The 18,032-nt window shown below is 31.1% G+C and overlaps 1 protein-coding gene and 1 pseudogene across 1 annotated transcript; one reads left to right on the forward strand and one right to left on the reverse strand.

The window, feature by feature from the left end:
- Positions 1-415: 415 nt before the first annotated feature.
- LOC123201679 lies at positions 416-9,705 on the reverse strand (annotated as a pseudogene).
- LOC123202410 (probable LRR receptor-like serine/threonine-protein kinase At1g53430) lies at positions 9,573-17,904 on the forward strand. The gene is made up of 24 exons (XM_044618340.1): positions 9,573-10,182; positions 12,149-12,314; positions 12,658-12,729; positions 12,843-12,914; positions 13,099-13,170; positions 13,252-13,323; positions 13,427-13,498; positions 13,581-13,652; positions 13,750-13,821; positions 13,949-14,020; positions 14,123-14,194; positions 14,333-14,404; positions 14,502-14,567; positions 14,665-14,724; positions 14,815-14,853; positions 14,973-15,022; positions 15,148-15,515; positions 15,640-15,838; positions 15,922-16,062; positions 16,196-16,314; positions 16,404-16,614; positions 16,706-16,943; positions 17,020-17,170; positions 17,264-17,904. The coding sequence occupies exons 1-24, from the start codon at positions 10,068-10,070 to the stop codon at positions 17,642-17,644; spliced, it is 3,024 nt and encodes a 1,007-aa protein (XP_044474275.1). The 5' UTR covers positions 9,573-10,067; the 3' UTR covers positions 17,645-17,904.
- Positions 17,905-18,032: the final 128 nt, after the last annotated feature.

Raw genomic sequence — 18,032 nt, forward strand, 5'->3', positions numbered from 1 at the left:
GTACTCATCCCCCTTCTATTAAAGTAAATAATATTTTATATATATATATATATATATATATATATATGGTATATATAATTTAAATATATAAATAATGTATTATTATATGGTTGAGTATTATTTTATTTTTAATTTAAAATTATTTAATTATATAATAATATATTATTTATATATCTAAATTATACACTAAAAATATATACGCGTAATTTTATTGTAAGTGAATAAGTGTTTTCTCGATTGTAAACAAACAAATATCCTTAGTTTCCTATTTCAATTATGAAAATTATGAGACATGTTGGAAAGATTTTCTATGTTTAGCTAATACTTAATTCTCAATCATGTATGATAAAAACAGAAATATTTCTGAATTTCAAATCTTATATTTCACTATTTTTATAATTTAATTTCTAGTGTTTCATGAAGAGACAAGAATTGCATATAAAATCTCATTCCAAGTATCAGGAACACCAGCAAGACACCAATGGCCACAGTCATTCTGGCCAACAGGTCCATACACAGAAGGATGCCCATCTTTTCTCAACTGGGATAGCGTTGTTACATCCAGCAAACTCACCGGCTTCGACATTTTGCTCAAAACATCCTTCACTATGGCCACCGCAGGCAGCGGACCTGCCGGATATGTCGAACCACTTATGGGCTGAGTTTGGTGCTTGCAGCTTGCTGAGGTCCCTTCATTCCACTCTTGCCCACTGTCATAACCCAATGACATGAAAAGAGTGACACATCATATATATATATATATATATATTAATTTATATACTAAAAAATAGGTACGTATAACATTACTTGTTAACTATTAAAGTACTTATTTGTAATGGGTAGGAGAAATGCCCTGATAGAAAACTTTGGTGATGGAAGGATTAATGGAAGAGTCAACCCATTTTGACCAAGTAGTGAGTCCCTTTCTGAGTGCAACCAATCATCCATATCTTTCTGAATGTTATTCCCTTCTTGAATATAGTCTCATCTGTCACACCAATTTATATAGATAAATTAATAAAATTTGTTTATATATATAGTTTTATTCTTACTCGGAGAGATAGATTACGTACTTTTGTAGGGTTCCTGTATGAAGCCACCAGTAATAAGTGTTGAAGATGAGCATGTCATATCCTTTCCATGCACCGCCATTTTTAATTTATTTGAGCTTGAGAACCCTCCCAATCTTTTCAGTCACTAAATCTACTAGAAATGGTTTAAAATCTAATTTTATTGAAATGTCATAGTCTTGCAAGTTTCATCAATACATTTGTTTAGATATCATCACTCAAATATATCATATTATTCATAAATTTTAAATTAAAAATTCCTCATATAAACAATTATATATAAAATATTAACCATAATTAGATTATGAAATATAGTTAAATCGATTATGAATAAATCATATAATAGGTTTAAATTTTTTCCCATCAGCAAGCATGTATATAATCTACAGTATACACAATGTTTTTGAAACTGGATCGAACATCAACCTAGTGGAAAAGACAATCCATTCTAACTAGTGGTCAGATCGATTAACTGTTCAAAAATAATATTCAAAATAATATTATATAATTTATCATTAAATATACAATATAACTTATTTTAATATCAAAATAAGTTTAGATAAATAAAATCATATTTGTTTCAGGTTTTATAATAAAATTTTGAAAAAAATTAATTTTTTACGTTAATAAGGTCAAACTAATTTTTTGACCCACTCTAATGAGATGATTTAAATGGATTAAACCCCAAATAAATTTGCTCTAATTCAGTTTACCTGTAAAAATTGTTTTTAAGTAAATCAAAATCGGTTTGACTAATAGATGATTAAACTAGTTAGATCGATTGATTTAATTTAATTTTTAAAACCATGAGTATACGTACCGGTAAAGTGAAAGTAGCGAGACCATTTTGTACACCAAGTGTGTAATTTGACTGAGGTACTGAAGCATAAAGCATGCAATTGAGTGACTGCCATTGATTCCTGCTCAGAGAGTCCCCCACGAACGGTATTTTCTTCCCTTTAAACCTCCTCACAAAATCTTGGCCATCGAATCTGCACTACAATTATTATTATGACATCAAAGAATTTTAATTTGCATCTAAAATCAGTGATGGATTCAAAAATATAATCCAAGGGTTACAATTGAATGAAAGAAAAATAATAAGAGATCGATCAAGAAATTAAAAAATTCAAGAAAAATAATATAAAATTTTAAAAATTATTTTTATATTTTTAATATGTTAAATTAGCAATTTTTTATACAAAAAAGTAACTTAAAATTTTCAAACCCAAAGGAGTGAGGTAACTTTTCTTAACCCCCAGTAAAATTGTGCAAGAAAATATGATAAAATAAGAGCACCTTGGCAATGAACAAGAGGTGGGCTTCCATTTATATTTGAGATAGAGGTTATCCGGCCGACCATTTTTCTGGCAATCAAATTTTTTCTCGATGAAAGGGCATGTTGAAGTACTGTAAAGAGGATAAGATTCATCAGAAACCCAACTTCCTTGGAAGAAATCACAGCCGCCCACTTGATCAAAACCTGATGAAATAGTGAAAAAAAAGCAAAAAAAATGATAAAGAGAAAGGTGTAAATGTGATAGCTATTTTTTCCCATTTTGTGATGATTTCTGGGTTTGCTTCAGGACAATGAGATGATTCTTTATTGTATTTTAACATTTTTCTAAGTGGGAAATCTTTTTCTTCAAAGGAAAGCCTTCCTTTCTATTCATTTTCCAGTTATTTTTTTTCCTTTTTTTCTTGTAGTTTTTACTAATGAATTTGGACAATTAAATTGCTTAAGGAAAGGTCCTACATATTTGGAGAATTCCCACTTTTTGTTGATTAAATTGGTCAGCCAACTGTATCTTGGTTCTTGGTTTCCTCAGTCATTGGCCCTAGTTTAGGAAATAGTTTATATGTAACCATAATACGTTCCACTGAAAAATATAGAACAATTTCATTACATTTAAGTTTTCATTCATCTTTGTAATATAAAAAAAGTAGTATTATATGAACAAATAAATTATACAATCTTGTACATAAATAAGGGTATTTTACAATATGATTAGATAGTTTTAAATTATAAATAAAATAATATTCAATCACATAATGATATATTATCGTTTGTATATAAAGTTATACATATTATTTGTATAAATAATTTTATTGATTTGAAAAACACATTTCAGACTTATAAAACGTTCAATTGAATATTGAAATGGCAAAAATAATTATTAATACTTAAGATAGATAAGGAAAAAATATTATTAAGTGGTAATTGGAAACTAGAATACCATCAATAAAGGGTCCTTAGATCTTCAATAGTAGCACATGTTTCTTTTATGATAATAATAATAATAAGGCGAAAGGGTTTATTCCCATCCAACTTATGATGTGTTTCCAAAGTTTTATTTATGAGTTTTTAAAAATCTAAACACTCATTAATGAATTATTAACTTTAACTAAAACAATTAATTAGAGGGGTAAAATTATTATTTTATTACTAAACCTTATAATCTAAGAGTTTATATCATTTTTTCTCCATAATTTGAAAAACTAATAATTTTTTCTTCACCCAAAAGTTTGAATATTTCACTTTTTCCCTTAAAATTTTTCCTTCATTCTCCGATGATGAAAATCTATTACCACTGATAGCTGGTCATCCTAGCATCTTCTTCTCCGACTGTTGGCCTTCCCATCAGAGGAGGTTTGTTAGACAAAGATGATTTTATCTCTTATAATTAACAATTTTGGTTAAGGTTAATAACTCATAGGTGAGTTTTTAGATTTTTGAAACTTTATAAGTGAAACTTTGGATACGCATCATAACTTGGGTGGATACAAGTTCTTTGGCCTAATAATAATGGTAAGCAATGGCTTGCCCGTTGTTAGGCTTGAGAAAATAAATAAAGCTACTCAAATCGTGGGTTTGGATTGATTGAGAAAATATGCTTGGGCCCGAAAATGGACTTTCCATTACCTCATGACCACAAAATATTAACAATGGATCAACTCACAGAATATTTTTGTCTTGTGAATTTATATGACAGACTTATTAAAAAATTAGGGTTCCCTTTCCAGATGTGCACACTCTTTGTTTAAATTAGTACAACATTATGTAAGAGAAGAGGTATACATCATGGTTTTAAAATCCAGACTGAGATGGTTTGAACACCATTTAGTTTTTTAACCGCTTTGACTTGCGGTTAGACTGATGATTTTGCATTGGTTGACAAGTTAAAGCCTAGTCAAAGGATAGTTCCATGAACAATGCAAACAAATAGATATAATTAAAATTTAATAAAAAAAGTTAAAACAATAAAGTTCCATCGAAAGAAATGGAAACATGAAATGTCAAAGTTGAAGACTCGAAAATCCCTAATTCTAGAATTCTAAAACCTAGCTTGACAGATGCTCTAAGCCAATTTCTAAATCTTCAATCCTCCATGCCTTCTTCCTTCAACTAATAAACTTTTTCTAAGTTCTGGTTCCAAATTCTAGTGGTGAGGATTGATAATGACAATGATGAGTGATGATAGAAGATTATTTGATACAATGATGTTGAGAGCTCGATGAGTGACGATGTTGGTGACAAGTATAGCACCTTCGGTGGCTTCGATTGATTTTAGGTGTTGATTCTACCGATAGTTACAAGGTTAGCCACTAACTATTGAGTTTTTCTTTAAACTTTCTCATAGACGATTTAAAAGGCCTAAGTTAATTATATAAAGAGTAAATCACCTTGTGTCATATTAAGAGATTAAAAGTTTGAGGTCAAAGCATAATAACCCAAAAGTTAAGGGTGAAATGAAATTGTGTAAATTAGGGTTATGAGATGTATTATATAAAGTGAGACCATTCTTATTACCCACAAATAAGCTAGTCATTTTTTATAAGAAAAGAGAGAAAATTTTGTCTTTTTTAAATTCATGTACACATTCATTCAATCACATAAACTAGTGATTGTGAGATTCTCTAATACCTTCCTAATAAGTGGTAGTGTTGTAACGCCTTTGTAGACAATGAGGCTTCGTTGGTTTAGCGAAGGAAGTGAAAACCAATTTGCAACAAAATATGCATGGTGAATATACGTCTCAAAATTTATATTTAATTGCATATATAATGATCCCTTAATTTTATGGTCGTTTACGGTGATCTCTTTGTTCAAAATGCTGATGCTTTTGTTGTTCTCTTGTGTATTTATTAAGATCACAACCCTTTCATGATATCCAAAAGTGTTTCCTATTACTCCCTTACATGTTGACAAATTTTGTATGTTCTCACATTTTTCTCTTTTATGAACTACTTTATCTTTAAAATCATATGTTTATAGAACAATGAATATACACAATTTCAATTAGGAAACACTTTCTAATCTTTGTAGAAATGTTTTTTTTTTTAATATTAACAAAAAAAAAAAAAAAAAACAAAACGACTCTCAAAAAGGATTTTGAGGATAACCTAAGCTTGACATAACTAAAAGAATGTCAATACAAAACTATAAACAGACAAAGTTTGTAGGAACTTGAAATCATTTGAGGATGATGATCAATCGACAAAGCAGAAAATATAGAGAATATATCACCCATAAACAAAACAACCAAACAAACAACTGAGAATTGTTATTCTTGTGTAAATTGTATTTTCATTATAACAAGTTTTTCTTTAAATAAATATAGACTCAAAGATTAAAAGGAAACCAAAAGAGGAAATGAGTCACAATTGTCAACAAATCTCCACCCTAGTGAGTTTTTCAGTTAGAGAAACAAATATGATAAAAATAGCACTCCACCATCGATGCATAAATAAGCATGCCCAAATTTTGCTCAACACTAAATGATATTGACAAAATGTTATCTGACCAAAAATCATTGAATGAAAATCTTTTTATCTACAACATAAAACTTTGTACCCAAATTATTTTGTGTGCACAAAATCTTTAAATAATGCACCTCTTGAATCATCGTTTGATGCTTTAATATCATTTGTTAAGAATTTGTGAAAGTATAACAAATTTCAAGATTACCCATATATGACATAAATCACCAATAACACAATAAGTATAACATTTAATGTGGTTTAACATAATTTGTCTACATCCCCAAATAACAGAGGAATATATTATTATCACAAAAATATAAGAGCACAACACATTTAATGAAGCCCTAAAGGGGTAACTTGTCAAAACTCTGAATTAATGATATCCCAAAAAGTGTTTTCGAAGCGTTAACATATTTCTTGGTATGAACTATTTGATTTTCAAGATTATTTATATTGGTTTCCGGGTATCTTCTTCTTTAATTGTTTTTGTTCTTTTTTTAACCTTTGTTGTCAAAAATGTTCTGTTTGGTTGGCAAGAAACTAGAAAATGAAACCAAAAAAAAAAAAAAGTGGAAGCATTGAGTTTCTTTTCCTTTAAATTCCACGTAGGAAAAACTCTCCTTCTCCCTCAATAATTCATTGACCAGGATTATTATTGTTCAGGTCAAATCTCTCTCCTATTTGTTTTTTATTTTTTTTTCAATTCTTGGGGGTTTGGTTGGTCAGAAATTGCCGGGATTGGAAAATGTTGCTTTTCTAGGAAAACAATTAATGCAAGAAACCATTTTGAATACTTTTGTTGAATATTTTCTCTCCATAACTAGTAATAATTTGTATCTTTTAAATAAATATACCTTTAAATAAATAAACCCACTAAATATTTGTGTGGGCATTATTAGTATGATAATGAAGGATAGCAAACTTAGCTATCAAAGAGATGAAATATTCAAACTAATCTATTTGCTAGAATATCCTACTCATCTAGAATTATTATAAAGATTCAGAAGCGATTCATCTTTTATTGTTCATTATTATCTTATATTTGATAAAATTATAAACAACTTTAAGACTAGGGGTTGTTCAACATTGAATGACTTATGGAACAATATTTATTTTTTATGATCAAACATTTCTTTTTCATGAATGATAAATTCTCGATTAATCAAAGTTCATATATTTTATAATTTAAAAAGTGAAAAAAAAGCAAACCGAAATCAAATTGATAACCTATTAATTGGTCTTTTATTCGATTCTACACATTTTGGTTTGATTTTTCTAGCGGCTCCTATGACATACCCGCATGCTAGATTTCATCCACTAATAGAAATTAATATTAAGGCCAAATGACTTATTCCCACCCAAAATTTTCAAGTTTTTACTCATTAATTTTAAAAACTCTAAACACCCACCTATCTGTTAATTTTAGCTGTTAATGTTAGAGGTAAATTTGTTGTTTTTAAATTTTATTTAAAGAAAAAATAATTTATCCTTATTTTTCATCTTAGTTTTAAAAACTAATAATTTCTCTCTAACTTAATTTTAAAAAGTTACTTTTTCACCCCTCATCAATTAGGATTTTTAGGGTTTTCATATTTTAGAGATAACAATTACCTCTTAAAATTCAAAACACAACATTTACATTTCCAAAAATTAATTCTCTATTTCTAATGATCATTCTTCCAGACGATTCCTTTCGAAGCATTATCAACTCCACCACTAATAAGCCCTTTCCCTCCTCCGTGGTTTCTCGATGCAAAAATCATCAAAAATTTAGTTGAAAAGGTTGAATTTTTAGAATGAATCTGTGCGACAAAATCACACATATTTCTGTGATAGAGTTGTGCGTTTGTTGATGCATAGCTCAATTGAATGAGACCGCATGGAACAAGGCCGACCCACACGCTAGATTTCATCTACTAACACAAATTAATATTAATAAATAAAAAATTACATAAATATTTTTTAATCCAATCAAAGTGATTTATTTATGTATGGTCAAGCCGCCATAAATTTTCTGCCGAGGACTTTCCTTTCCGTAAGGTAAAATGAGTGCGAGCTAATTGTTTCTTGCTTTACTATTCTCTACAGGTTGAATTGATCAAAGTCTTATGGCCTTATATTAAAATATTAATATGATATGCCATAATTGTGATTATAATGATCACGTGGATATATTAAGATTAAAAAATTGAGTGAGTGTGGTCAACTTCAAAACAATAATTTTTAAGAATAATTAATTACACAAGTCTATATAAAAATAGGGAAATTGAAAATTTTGTCATTATTCAAGTATAAATATATAAATTTATCGTTTTTTTTTAGATATTAAATATTTATATAATAAAAATAGTTTTTATAATATTTGACTATCTGTATCTTCAAATTAGAGTTTGCGAGATTTTTACACTAGGGTTAATAAAATCTCCAAGGTTGGTGAGATCTTCGGGCCTTGATGATATCCAAATGTAAAAATAATTGCATTTATAATAATTACAATTGAAAGATAAAATAAGTTTTATGAAATTTGATTGGTATTTTAATATATAAATTTTTTTAGTTTTTGTATTATAAAAAATTTCAATCCTCATCCAAGGATAGTATTGAACCTGAATTGAGTTGGGTTAGTTGGAAAACTAATTTAGTTTGATTTGATTTATAATTTTTAAAATAATAATATTTTTATTTTTAATTAATATAAAAATATTTTTATTATAAAAAATAAAAGTGACCATAAATTACCTTAAAGATTTATTAGACATAAATTATATTTATGTATGATAAAAATTGATAAATATGAATAATTATTATATTTAATTGGATATAATAAAATAATACTAAATTATTATTTTATTTAAATATCATTATTATAATTATTTTAAAATATTTTTAATTATAATAATTAAGAATAAATTTGTAATAAAATTAAGATTACCTTAATAATTTTTTAATTATAAGGTAGACATGGTAATAAAATTATCTTTTATATTGTCTGTTATATTACCATTAGTAATAAAATATTATTAGAATTTTTTAGTATTGACAAATAAAATAAAATAATATTGATAATAAAAAATAGATTATTAGAGAATATTTGATTTTTCCAAACAAATATCTCCTTAAATAAAATAATATTTTAATATTTTTATTAAATCCAATGAAGCATAATAATTATTTATAATTATCAATTTATTATTCGTTTTAATTAAAATTAATAGTTGAATTTATGACTTGATTTATTTAAATTCATGACTCAAATCAATAATTTTGGCTATTATATAGATAAAACAATGTAATCTTATCAATGAGTTATAAATTCAAATAATTAATTAGAATTATGAATTAAATTGAGTCAAATCATTTTTTATTTAGAATTGAACTTATGTCACCTTTAATTTTAGTTTGATAAACTTGAGTTAAATTATTTTTTATTTTAATCAAATTAAAATCAAATTATTTTTTATTTGAATAAAACTTAAATAAAAAAATATTTAAACTCAGATCGGTTTTGTACCCACCCATATTAAACAATCCTCTCTCTCTCTCTCTCTCAGTGTAGGGACATCTTATCATGGTGGGATATTGCCATTTCTGTCTAGGATAGGGGAAGGTATTTTTATCAATTGAAGGAGTTTAAAATTTATTTACAACCCTTATAAGAGTGGCCTTCAAGATTTACCCTACCCATGATTTAATTAGTTTGCCCAGAACGCTTACGGCTGAGGTGATGTGGTAAACTTAAGTTATTTATGTCCATCTGGGCGGCTAAGGTTTTTTCGTCAACCCTCATCTCTTCACGCCTTTTCATGGTTCCCACACTGTTTTCAAAAGCACCGTCGATTTTCTTGACGCTGACTTTTCCCTTCAATTCCATGCAACGTATCAATGTTATTATTTATAAAACAATCAACCCCCGTCTGCCCATCTCATCTTGTATTTGAAAAGTAATCTTTTCTGTTCTTGTCTTTCTCTGTGTTTAATTTAATAATTGCTCATCAAGTTTGAAGTTTAGAATTAGATTTGGTTACATGTATAACAGAAGCCTTCGGAGTTAACGATAAGAGCAAAACCCGAGTCTTTGTTTCCTGTTGTCTTCAGATTCTTTCTTCTTGCTATTAACCACTTCACTCTCTTTGTGATAAAAGTGTCGTTTCTCTCTCTCATTTGCTTGTCATTTTGCTGTTTGCGTTGAGGAACGAAGCGGGGAGAGGAGATAAGTTTTGTTGCAGAAGAAAAATGAGGCTTGGTCTCTCAATGACCAAGCTTGTTTCTCTTTTTGTTTTGGGTTTTTTGGTTCTCAACTGCTGTGTCAACTTTGGATCTCACGCTCAGCTTTTGCCTGATGAAGAAGGTAAGTTCACCGCAATAAACTCAGTTCTTATTATCTGGGAAAACGTGAAGTTTGATTTTGATTTTGTCTCTGTTTGCTTGGTGATGCTTGTGAAAGTGTGTTTTTTCGTTTGGTTGCCTAGAATTAGGAGATAGAAGAATTTTGTAGTCTCATATCTTCATTTTGTGTAAAAATTGGAAGTTTGATCTTGATTTTCATTCGGAGTAACTGATTTTAGTTTCTGGGTATGTTTTTGTTCTGTCTCTTACATTTGCTGTGAGAATTCTTCTCTTCGGTTGGAGAGAATCTAAAGAATGATATTAAAACGAAAGGTTGAAGCTTTGAATTTGTTTAATTATATTAGACCTAGAAATAATCTCTTTTTCTTTCAGTAATCTAATATGATCGATTGTTTGATGTTAAATCGTTTCTCTTAGTTTCCTGTGATTTGTTTGGTTGGCGAGAAAATATAAGCCATTAGAGGATTTTACTTTTCCCGGAAAACACAGTGTGAGAAAACAATTAGAATAATTTCTTGTACTTTGGTTTCTTAGTATGCTCTTTTTTTATTGATTTTGGTTTCCGGGTATCTTCTTCTATAATTGTTTCTGTTCTGTGTTTTGACGTTTGGTGTAAAAAATGTTCTGTTTGGTTGGCAAGAAACTAAAAGATGAAACCAAAAAAATAAAAAAAGAGTGGAAGCATTGAGTTTCTTTTCTTCTAAATTCCACGTAGGAAAAACTCTCTTTCTCACTCAATAATTCATTTACCAGGAATATTATTGTTCATGGTCAAATCTCTCTCCTATTTGATTTTTATTTTTTTTTTCAATTTTTGGTGGTTTGGTTGATGAGAAATTGTCGGGATTGGAAAATTTTGCTTTTCTAGGAAAATAATTAATGCAAGAACCCATTTTGAATACTTTTGTTTAATATTTTCTCTCCATAACTAGTAATAATGTGTCTTTTAAATAAGCATACCTATAAATAAATCCATTAATTATTTGTGTGGGCATTATTAGTATGATAATGAAGGATAGCAGACTTAGCTGTCAAAGAGATGAAATATTCAAACTTATCTTGCCTTCTTTCCCTTGATGAATATTTTATTCTGTGTGGGTTCACAGTGAGAACCTTGGTAACAGTGTAGATCGGAGACATTAATTTGATTCTTTGATATGCATTAATCATCCAAGAATTTTCACTTCCCACAATAAAAACAAAACCTATCCTGTCTTTCTTGCAAGTGGGATTGTGATATGTTTTTGTAATGGTAAGAATGTGACCTTTGTCTAATTTCCAAACACAATAAAGCTTTGATTGATAACTAGGGATCTTCATTACCCATGTGAAATTACTGATTTCTTCTCTGACTATGGAGAAACTTGCCATTTTTTGACACAGTTTCTTAGTTAGCAAAAAGTAGAAAAAGTGTAGATCGGAGACATTAATTTGATTCTTTGATATGCATTAATCATCCAAGAATTTTCCCTTCCCACAATAAAAACAAAACCTATTCTCTGTCTTTCTTGCAAGTGGGATTGTGATATGTTTCTGTAATGGTAAGAATGTGACCCTTATCTAATTTCCAAACACAATAAAGCTCTGATTGATAACTGGGGATCTTCATTACCCGTGTGAAACTACTGATTTCTTCTCTGATTATGGAGAAACTTGCCATTTTTTGACACAGTTTCTTAGTTGGCAAAAAGTGGAAAAAGTATGTAGTAACCGAATCTAGCAAAAGTTTTATAATAATTGAGGCTGGAATTAATGAAGCTTGACTGAGACACACACATTCATACCTTTTCATTGGCATGTGAACATTTAATGAAATTAATGTGTTGAAAGAGTACTCACCTTTTGACCATTTGCATTATCTTTGACATGGTGGAATATGAAACTGATTGCTTTAGCATTTATGACTAGATTTAGTCTTGATTCAGTTTTGTTCTAGTGCTCATGAATGAGTTTTTTCTCCGTGACAGTGAGTGCTCTCGAAGCAATTTTCTCGAAACTGCAGGTCAAAAGTAAAAATGTATCCTCAACTTCTTGCAGTGACAGTGCATGGACTAACTATGATGGTTCAAATGGAAGCAATATCACCTGTGATTGTAATCAGAACAACAATACTGTTTGTCATGTCACTATTTTGTATGACCTTCTTCCCTTTAACAACTTTCTGTATATGCACAATTTATGTTATAGTGTTTACTTAGCTTCTCGTTACAGTTAGTCCTGATTTACTTAAGACTCTGGTAGAACAGAAACTGATATTATAATTTTAAAGTGAATTTTATCAGCTCAGTTAGTACTTTGTAACATCCATTTTTTTGACAGCAGATATCGAGTTTTTTTGGACTATTTTGTTATTGATTAGAGGTGTTGTGGCCTATCATATGAATTCTAATACTTTTGATTTTCACTGTCAAGTTCTTGGCTTGTTCTGTTTGCTACTTTCTGCTTATATGTTTCCTTGTTATTTTTGTTGTGATAGCTATCTGAAGGGTCAAAATTTAGCTGGAGTTTTTCCAGAAGAATTTGCAAATCTTACTTTTTTGACACAAATGTAAGTGGGTGTCCCTTTTTTCTGCATTAGCATATCATTGTGCAATATTGGTGCATTCTATCAAATGGTTCTCTAAATTTGAGGGCTAAGTGAAGTTGGTTTTGTCAAAACAGCGATCTTACCCGCAACTATATTAATGGAACAATTCCTGCAAGATTGGCTCAGCTCCAAAATCTTACCACTCTGTAAGTTGCTCCAAACTTTTACCACTATAAACAAGTTCCCTTCTGCTTTTGTTAATCTGGGTTTCAGAAATTCCTTAGATAGTCTCAGTGTGACTTTGAGTGCTTTTTTCAATTCCATTATTCCTTTAGTTATTGATGATTTAGATAACTTGTTGGTAGGTTTATAACTCTATGTACATTTCAGGTCCCTTTTGGGAAACCGTATTGGCGGTTCACTTCCCCGGGAAATTGGTGACTTTCCTTCACTTGAGGAGTTGTAAGTTATTCATCAGACTCCATTCTTAAATGAAGTAAGAGTTACTTAAAACATCAATGTCAACTGTGTTTCAATTTTCAGGGTCTTGGAAGATAATGAATTTCAAGGACCTATTCCTGAGACCCTTGGAAATGTGAAGACCTTAAGGAGACTGTAAGACTCTGTCCTTATCTTCCAATTTATTCCTTTTCTAAAGAATCAGGCAACTGCTGTTGGTGCTTCGGTTCAATTTTTAACCCACTGTGTAATTTTACAGTCTTTTTTCTTCAAACAATTTTACGGGATCAATACCAGAATCACTTGGCAACCTGACAAACTTAGAAGATTTGTAAGTAATTTAGTGTGACATAAACATATGAAACTTTAGTGTTTAGAATTTCCTGATGAAAAAGCTTGATGCACTTTTGCAGTCGGGTAGATGGAACCAATCTGACAGGAAAGATACCTGATTTCATTGGAAATTGGACTAATATGACCCGACTGTAAGTTTTTTACTTCATTAATTTTTCTTCTTTAAGAAACTGAATTTCTATTGTTTAGAACTTAATAGTTTTCTGAGTCAATTTAAATCTACTGCAGTGATATGCAGGGAAGCCCCTTGGAGGGACCTATTCCTTCCACTATATCACAGTTGACAAGTTTAGAAGAACTGTAAGCACTTGGTCCTGTGTAACAGTGACTACAATATTCAGTTTAGCAATCTTATTCGTTGTTATAAATAGAGAGTACTTTAATAATAGAATTGTTGATAATTTCTGATGCTTGTCTTCATTTTCAGGAGGATTTCTGATCTAAAAGGATCAGGTTCGAATATCCCAAATTTGCAGAATATGACAAAAATGGAAAGATTGTGAGTTGACATTGACTTAATTTACTGCAATACAACATTCAATTTGACTCATTATTTATTACATTAACTTATCAATGGATCGACTCTATTTCTGTGACTTAGAGTACTGAGAAATTGCTTGCTTAATGGTACAATCCCGGAATATCTTGGGAGTATGACAGAGTTAAAACTTCTGTAAGTTGCTAATATTTTCTGTGGTGATGGATCGATATATGTAAAAAATGGCACCATATTATTGGCATAGGAAACAGTATGTAAGAAAATGCTCTTCAGTTGATAGATTTGTTTGAACATACCTTTTTATTATTGTAGAGACTTGAGCTCCAACCAGTTGACTGGTGAAATTCCTGAAGCACTTAATAATTTGGCTAAGGCAGATTTCCTGTAAGTGAATTAGAATATTTAGTGATTCCTTGTCTATAAGCACTTTAACATGTAGTACTTTCACTAACTTAACAGCGGTTTGCATACTTTTTTTCAGTTTCCTCAGCAACAACTCATTAACTGGAGCAGTTCCCAGTTGGATACTAAGTGGTGACCAGAAGTGGTAAGTTTGCCATATTTATTTTGCTGGCACAAGACATAGGATGTCAACTATGATCGCTCATTCATCTTGAGAATTTGTTTTATCAATTCTGTGGCAGGGATTTATCTTATAACAATTTTTCAGAGCCATTTACAGCTAGTTGTGCGCACAGCATAGTGTAAGAGACTTCTCTTATTTTTAGTTATTACTATCAATTCTGTATTGTATCTTCTGTTGTATCTAAATCTTTCCTCTTATCACTTCACAGGAATGTAATCTCTAGTCTTCCATCCAACGTGAGCAACTCGTAAGTTTTTTCTTTGTCTTTTGCTTTTTTATGTTGTCAGTAAGGTTGTAACTTTCTTTCTTGTGTATATATATAAACTAAAACTTTAATGATTAACTCAATAAATTTTCAAATCTTAGAAATTCTTGGTGCTTGATGAAGGACCTTCCCTGCCCCGGAAAAGCCACATGTAAGTTTATACTTGTCAGTTGTATTTTTTCACTGAATTGCAGTACCCACCTGATTTAAATTTTGCAATACTCACAGCAGAAGAATTTGTTAACCCTTGATTTTCTTATTTTGATGTACCTGCAGACTATTCGTTGTTTATTAATTGTGGAGGAGGTTCATTCGGTTCTGGGGGCAATACCTACGAAGGGGACTTAAGCACAGATGGTCAATCAGTCTTTTCATCAGTAGGAAGACAGTGGGCTTATAGCAGCACTGGGGTTTTTACAGGCAATGAAACTCTTAGTTACTTGGCATCGAGCCCGAGTGGTCTGAATGTGAGTGGTGAAGAATACTACAAAACTGCTCGCCTTTCACCGCAATCACTAAGGTATTTTGGCCTGTGTATGCGACAAGGCAGTTACAATGTGAAGCTCCACTTCGCTGAAATTATGTTTACGAATGATCAGACATTCAGCAGTCTTGGAAAGCGAATATTTGATGTTTCTATCCAGGTAAATGAAAAGCTAATACTTAACATTTTATACTTTTTAGAGATTTCTTCGGCTTTTCAGAAGAAGAAGAATGTTAAAATTTTGGTTAATCTTACAAAGTTCCAATGATCTCAATTTGGCACAGGGGGAGGTGGTTTTAAGTGACTTCAACATTATGGAGGAAGCTGGAGCTGCCGGTAGAGGCATCACAAAAGAATTTAAAAATGTCACTGTCAGTGGTAGCACTTTGGAGATCCACTTATACTGGACAGGGAAAGGAACTAATGCCCTTCCTCAGAGAGGTGTTTATGGGCCACTTATTTCCGGACTTACAGTGACACCAAGTAATTGTTTCTCCTATATAAGGATTTGCCCTATTTTTTCCTGCCAACTTGTCCTATAACTTCTTTATAATTTCTACTTGTAGACTTCAAAGTTGATACCGGGGGTTTATCAGTTGGAGCCATTGTTGGCATCGTACTTGCTTCCTGCGTAGTTCTCATACTGGTGGTGTTGGTCATTCTATGGAGGCTGGGTTACTTGTGGGCCAAAGACCCTGAAGACAAAGGTAATGTTTATAATTCAAAACTATGTTTGTAGTAGTTAAAATATCTTTGCTTCATTCTGACATTAATATGCCCACAAAAGCTTCTCTTTTTCAGTGATGGTTGGCTAAGTTTTAATTTTTTTTCCTGTTGCAGAACTCCGTGGTCTTGATCTTCAAACTGGTATTTTCACTCTAAGGCAAATTAAATCTGCTACGAATAATTTTGATCCTGCTAATAAGATTGGTGAAGGAGGATTTGGGCCTGTTTACAAGGTAAAAATGGTTGTCATAACTTGCAGTTTTGAATGACAGTGGCAATTGCCAATGAATTACCATGTTTACATGGCTGTTGACACTTCCAGGGTACATTGGCCGATGGTGCTGTAATTGCTGTGAAGCAGCTATCCTCCAAATCAAAGCAAGGAAATCGTGAATTTGTGACTGAGATAGGCATGATATCTGCTCTGCAGCACCCAAATCTTGTGAAGCTTTATGGCTGTTGTATTGAAGGAAAAGAGTTGTTGCTAATATATGAGTACCTAGAAAACAATAGTCTTGCTCGTGCACTTTTTGGTAATCGGATCAGTAACATTACATGTACTTCTTAATTAACTTCTAGAATCAATCGTGGCTGAACTCTCTCTTATATTTTCTCCTATTCTAGGTAAACCAGAACAACTGCTCAACTTGAACTGGGAAACAAGAATGAAGATATGCATAGGTATTGCCAAGGGATTATCTTATCTGCATGAAGAATCAAGGTTGAAAATTGTTCACAGAGACATTAAGGCCACCAATGTGTTGCTTGATAAGGATCTAAATGCAAAGATATCGGATTTCGGTTTAGCTAAGCTTGATGAAGAAGAGAACACCCATATTAGTACCCGTATAGCTGGAACAATGTAGGTTTTTTTTCCTTCTGAATGAAGTATCAATAAAATTTTTTTCATCTGGCTTCAATATTTGTTTCTTGTCCAGAGGGTACATGGCACCAGAATATGCAATGAGGGGCTATTTGACCGATAAAGCGGATGTTTACAGCTTTGGAGTTGTTGCTTTGGAGATTGTCAGCGGCAAGAGCAACACTAATTACAGGCCAAAGGAGGAGTTTGTTTACCTTCTCGATTGGGTAACTGACATTAATAGCATTCATGACTCCTAACAATTTAATGAAGTTACATTTGCAGTTCTTGCTTTGACATTTTTTCTATTCTTATTGCAGGCATTGGTCCTTCAAGAGCAAGGAAACCTTCTTGAACTTGTGGATCCATCTCTTGGTACAAAATTCTCCAAAAAAGAGGCAATGACCATGCTTAACATTGCTCTTTTATGCACCAATCCATCTCCCACACTCAGGCCATCCATGTCTTCTGTTGTTAGCATGCTTGAAGGAAAAAGAGTAGTCCAGGCACCTGTCATTAAGCGCAACACTGACAACAATGACGCAAGGTTCAAAGCATTAGAGATAATATCACAGGATAGCCAGAACCACTTCACAACCATCTCTCATGATAGTCGCGAAGGACCATGGTCAGATTCCTTGACTTCTCTCCAAACCGGAGACGTGTCCATAGAGGATTCTTCAACAAGAAGGCTTATTTAGTAATCTTTAATGGTCAATGGAAATTTGAGAAATGATGCTTTGAAAATTTGTTATTTAGAATTGTAAAGAAAAGTGAGTTGGATTGTGTTAGGAACTAGCTCTTATTTAAGAAAAACAAAAGATAAAAACACAAAATATATAATAGAATAAAACTATGTTGTTAATCAAATGATTGTAATGATAAATTGAACAATTCGAAAAATTCGGGGTCTCTCATTCCAGAGAGTTTGAAGAGTTTGAGATTTTCCATTTTTCGGTCATTTGAGGTGTCGGAAACCTTTCTGAATCAGTCAATGTTGGTTGTCTAAATTTCAAAACCCTAAAATATTTCTTCCTCTTTCCTCTTTGAAACTTGATACCTTTTTTATAATAAAGACTATCGTTGGTT

Source organism: Mangifera indica, chromosome 18 (genome assembly GCF_011075055.1).
Source record: "Mangifera indica cultivar Alphonso chromosome 18, CATAS_Mindica_2.1, whole genome shotgun sequence".
NCBI classification, from domain to species: domain Eukaryota; kingdom Viridiplantae; phylum Streptophyta; class Magnoliopsida; order Sapindales; family Anacardiaceae; genus Mangifera; species Mangifera indica.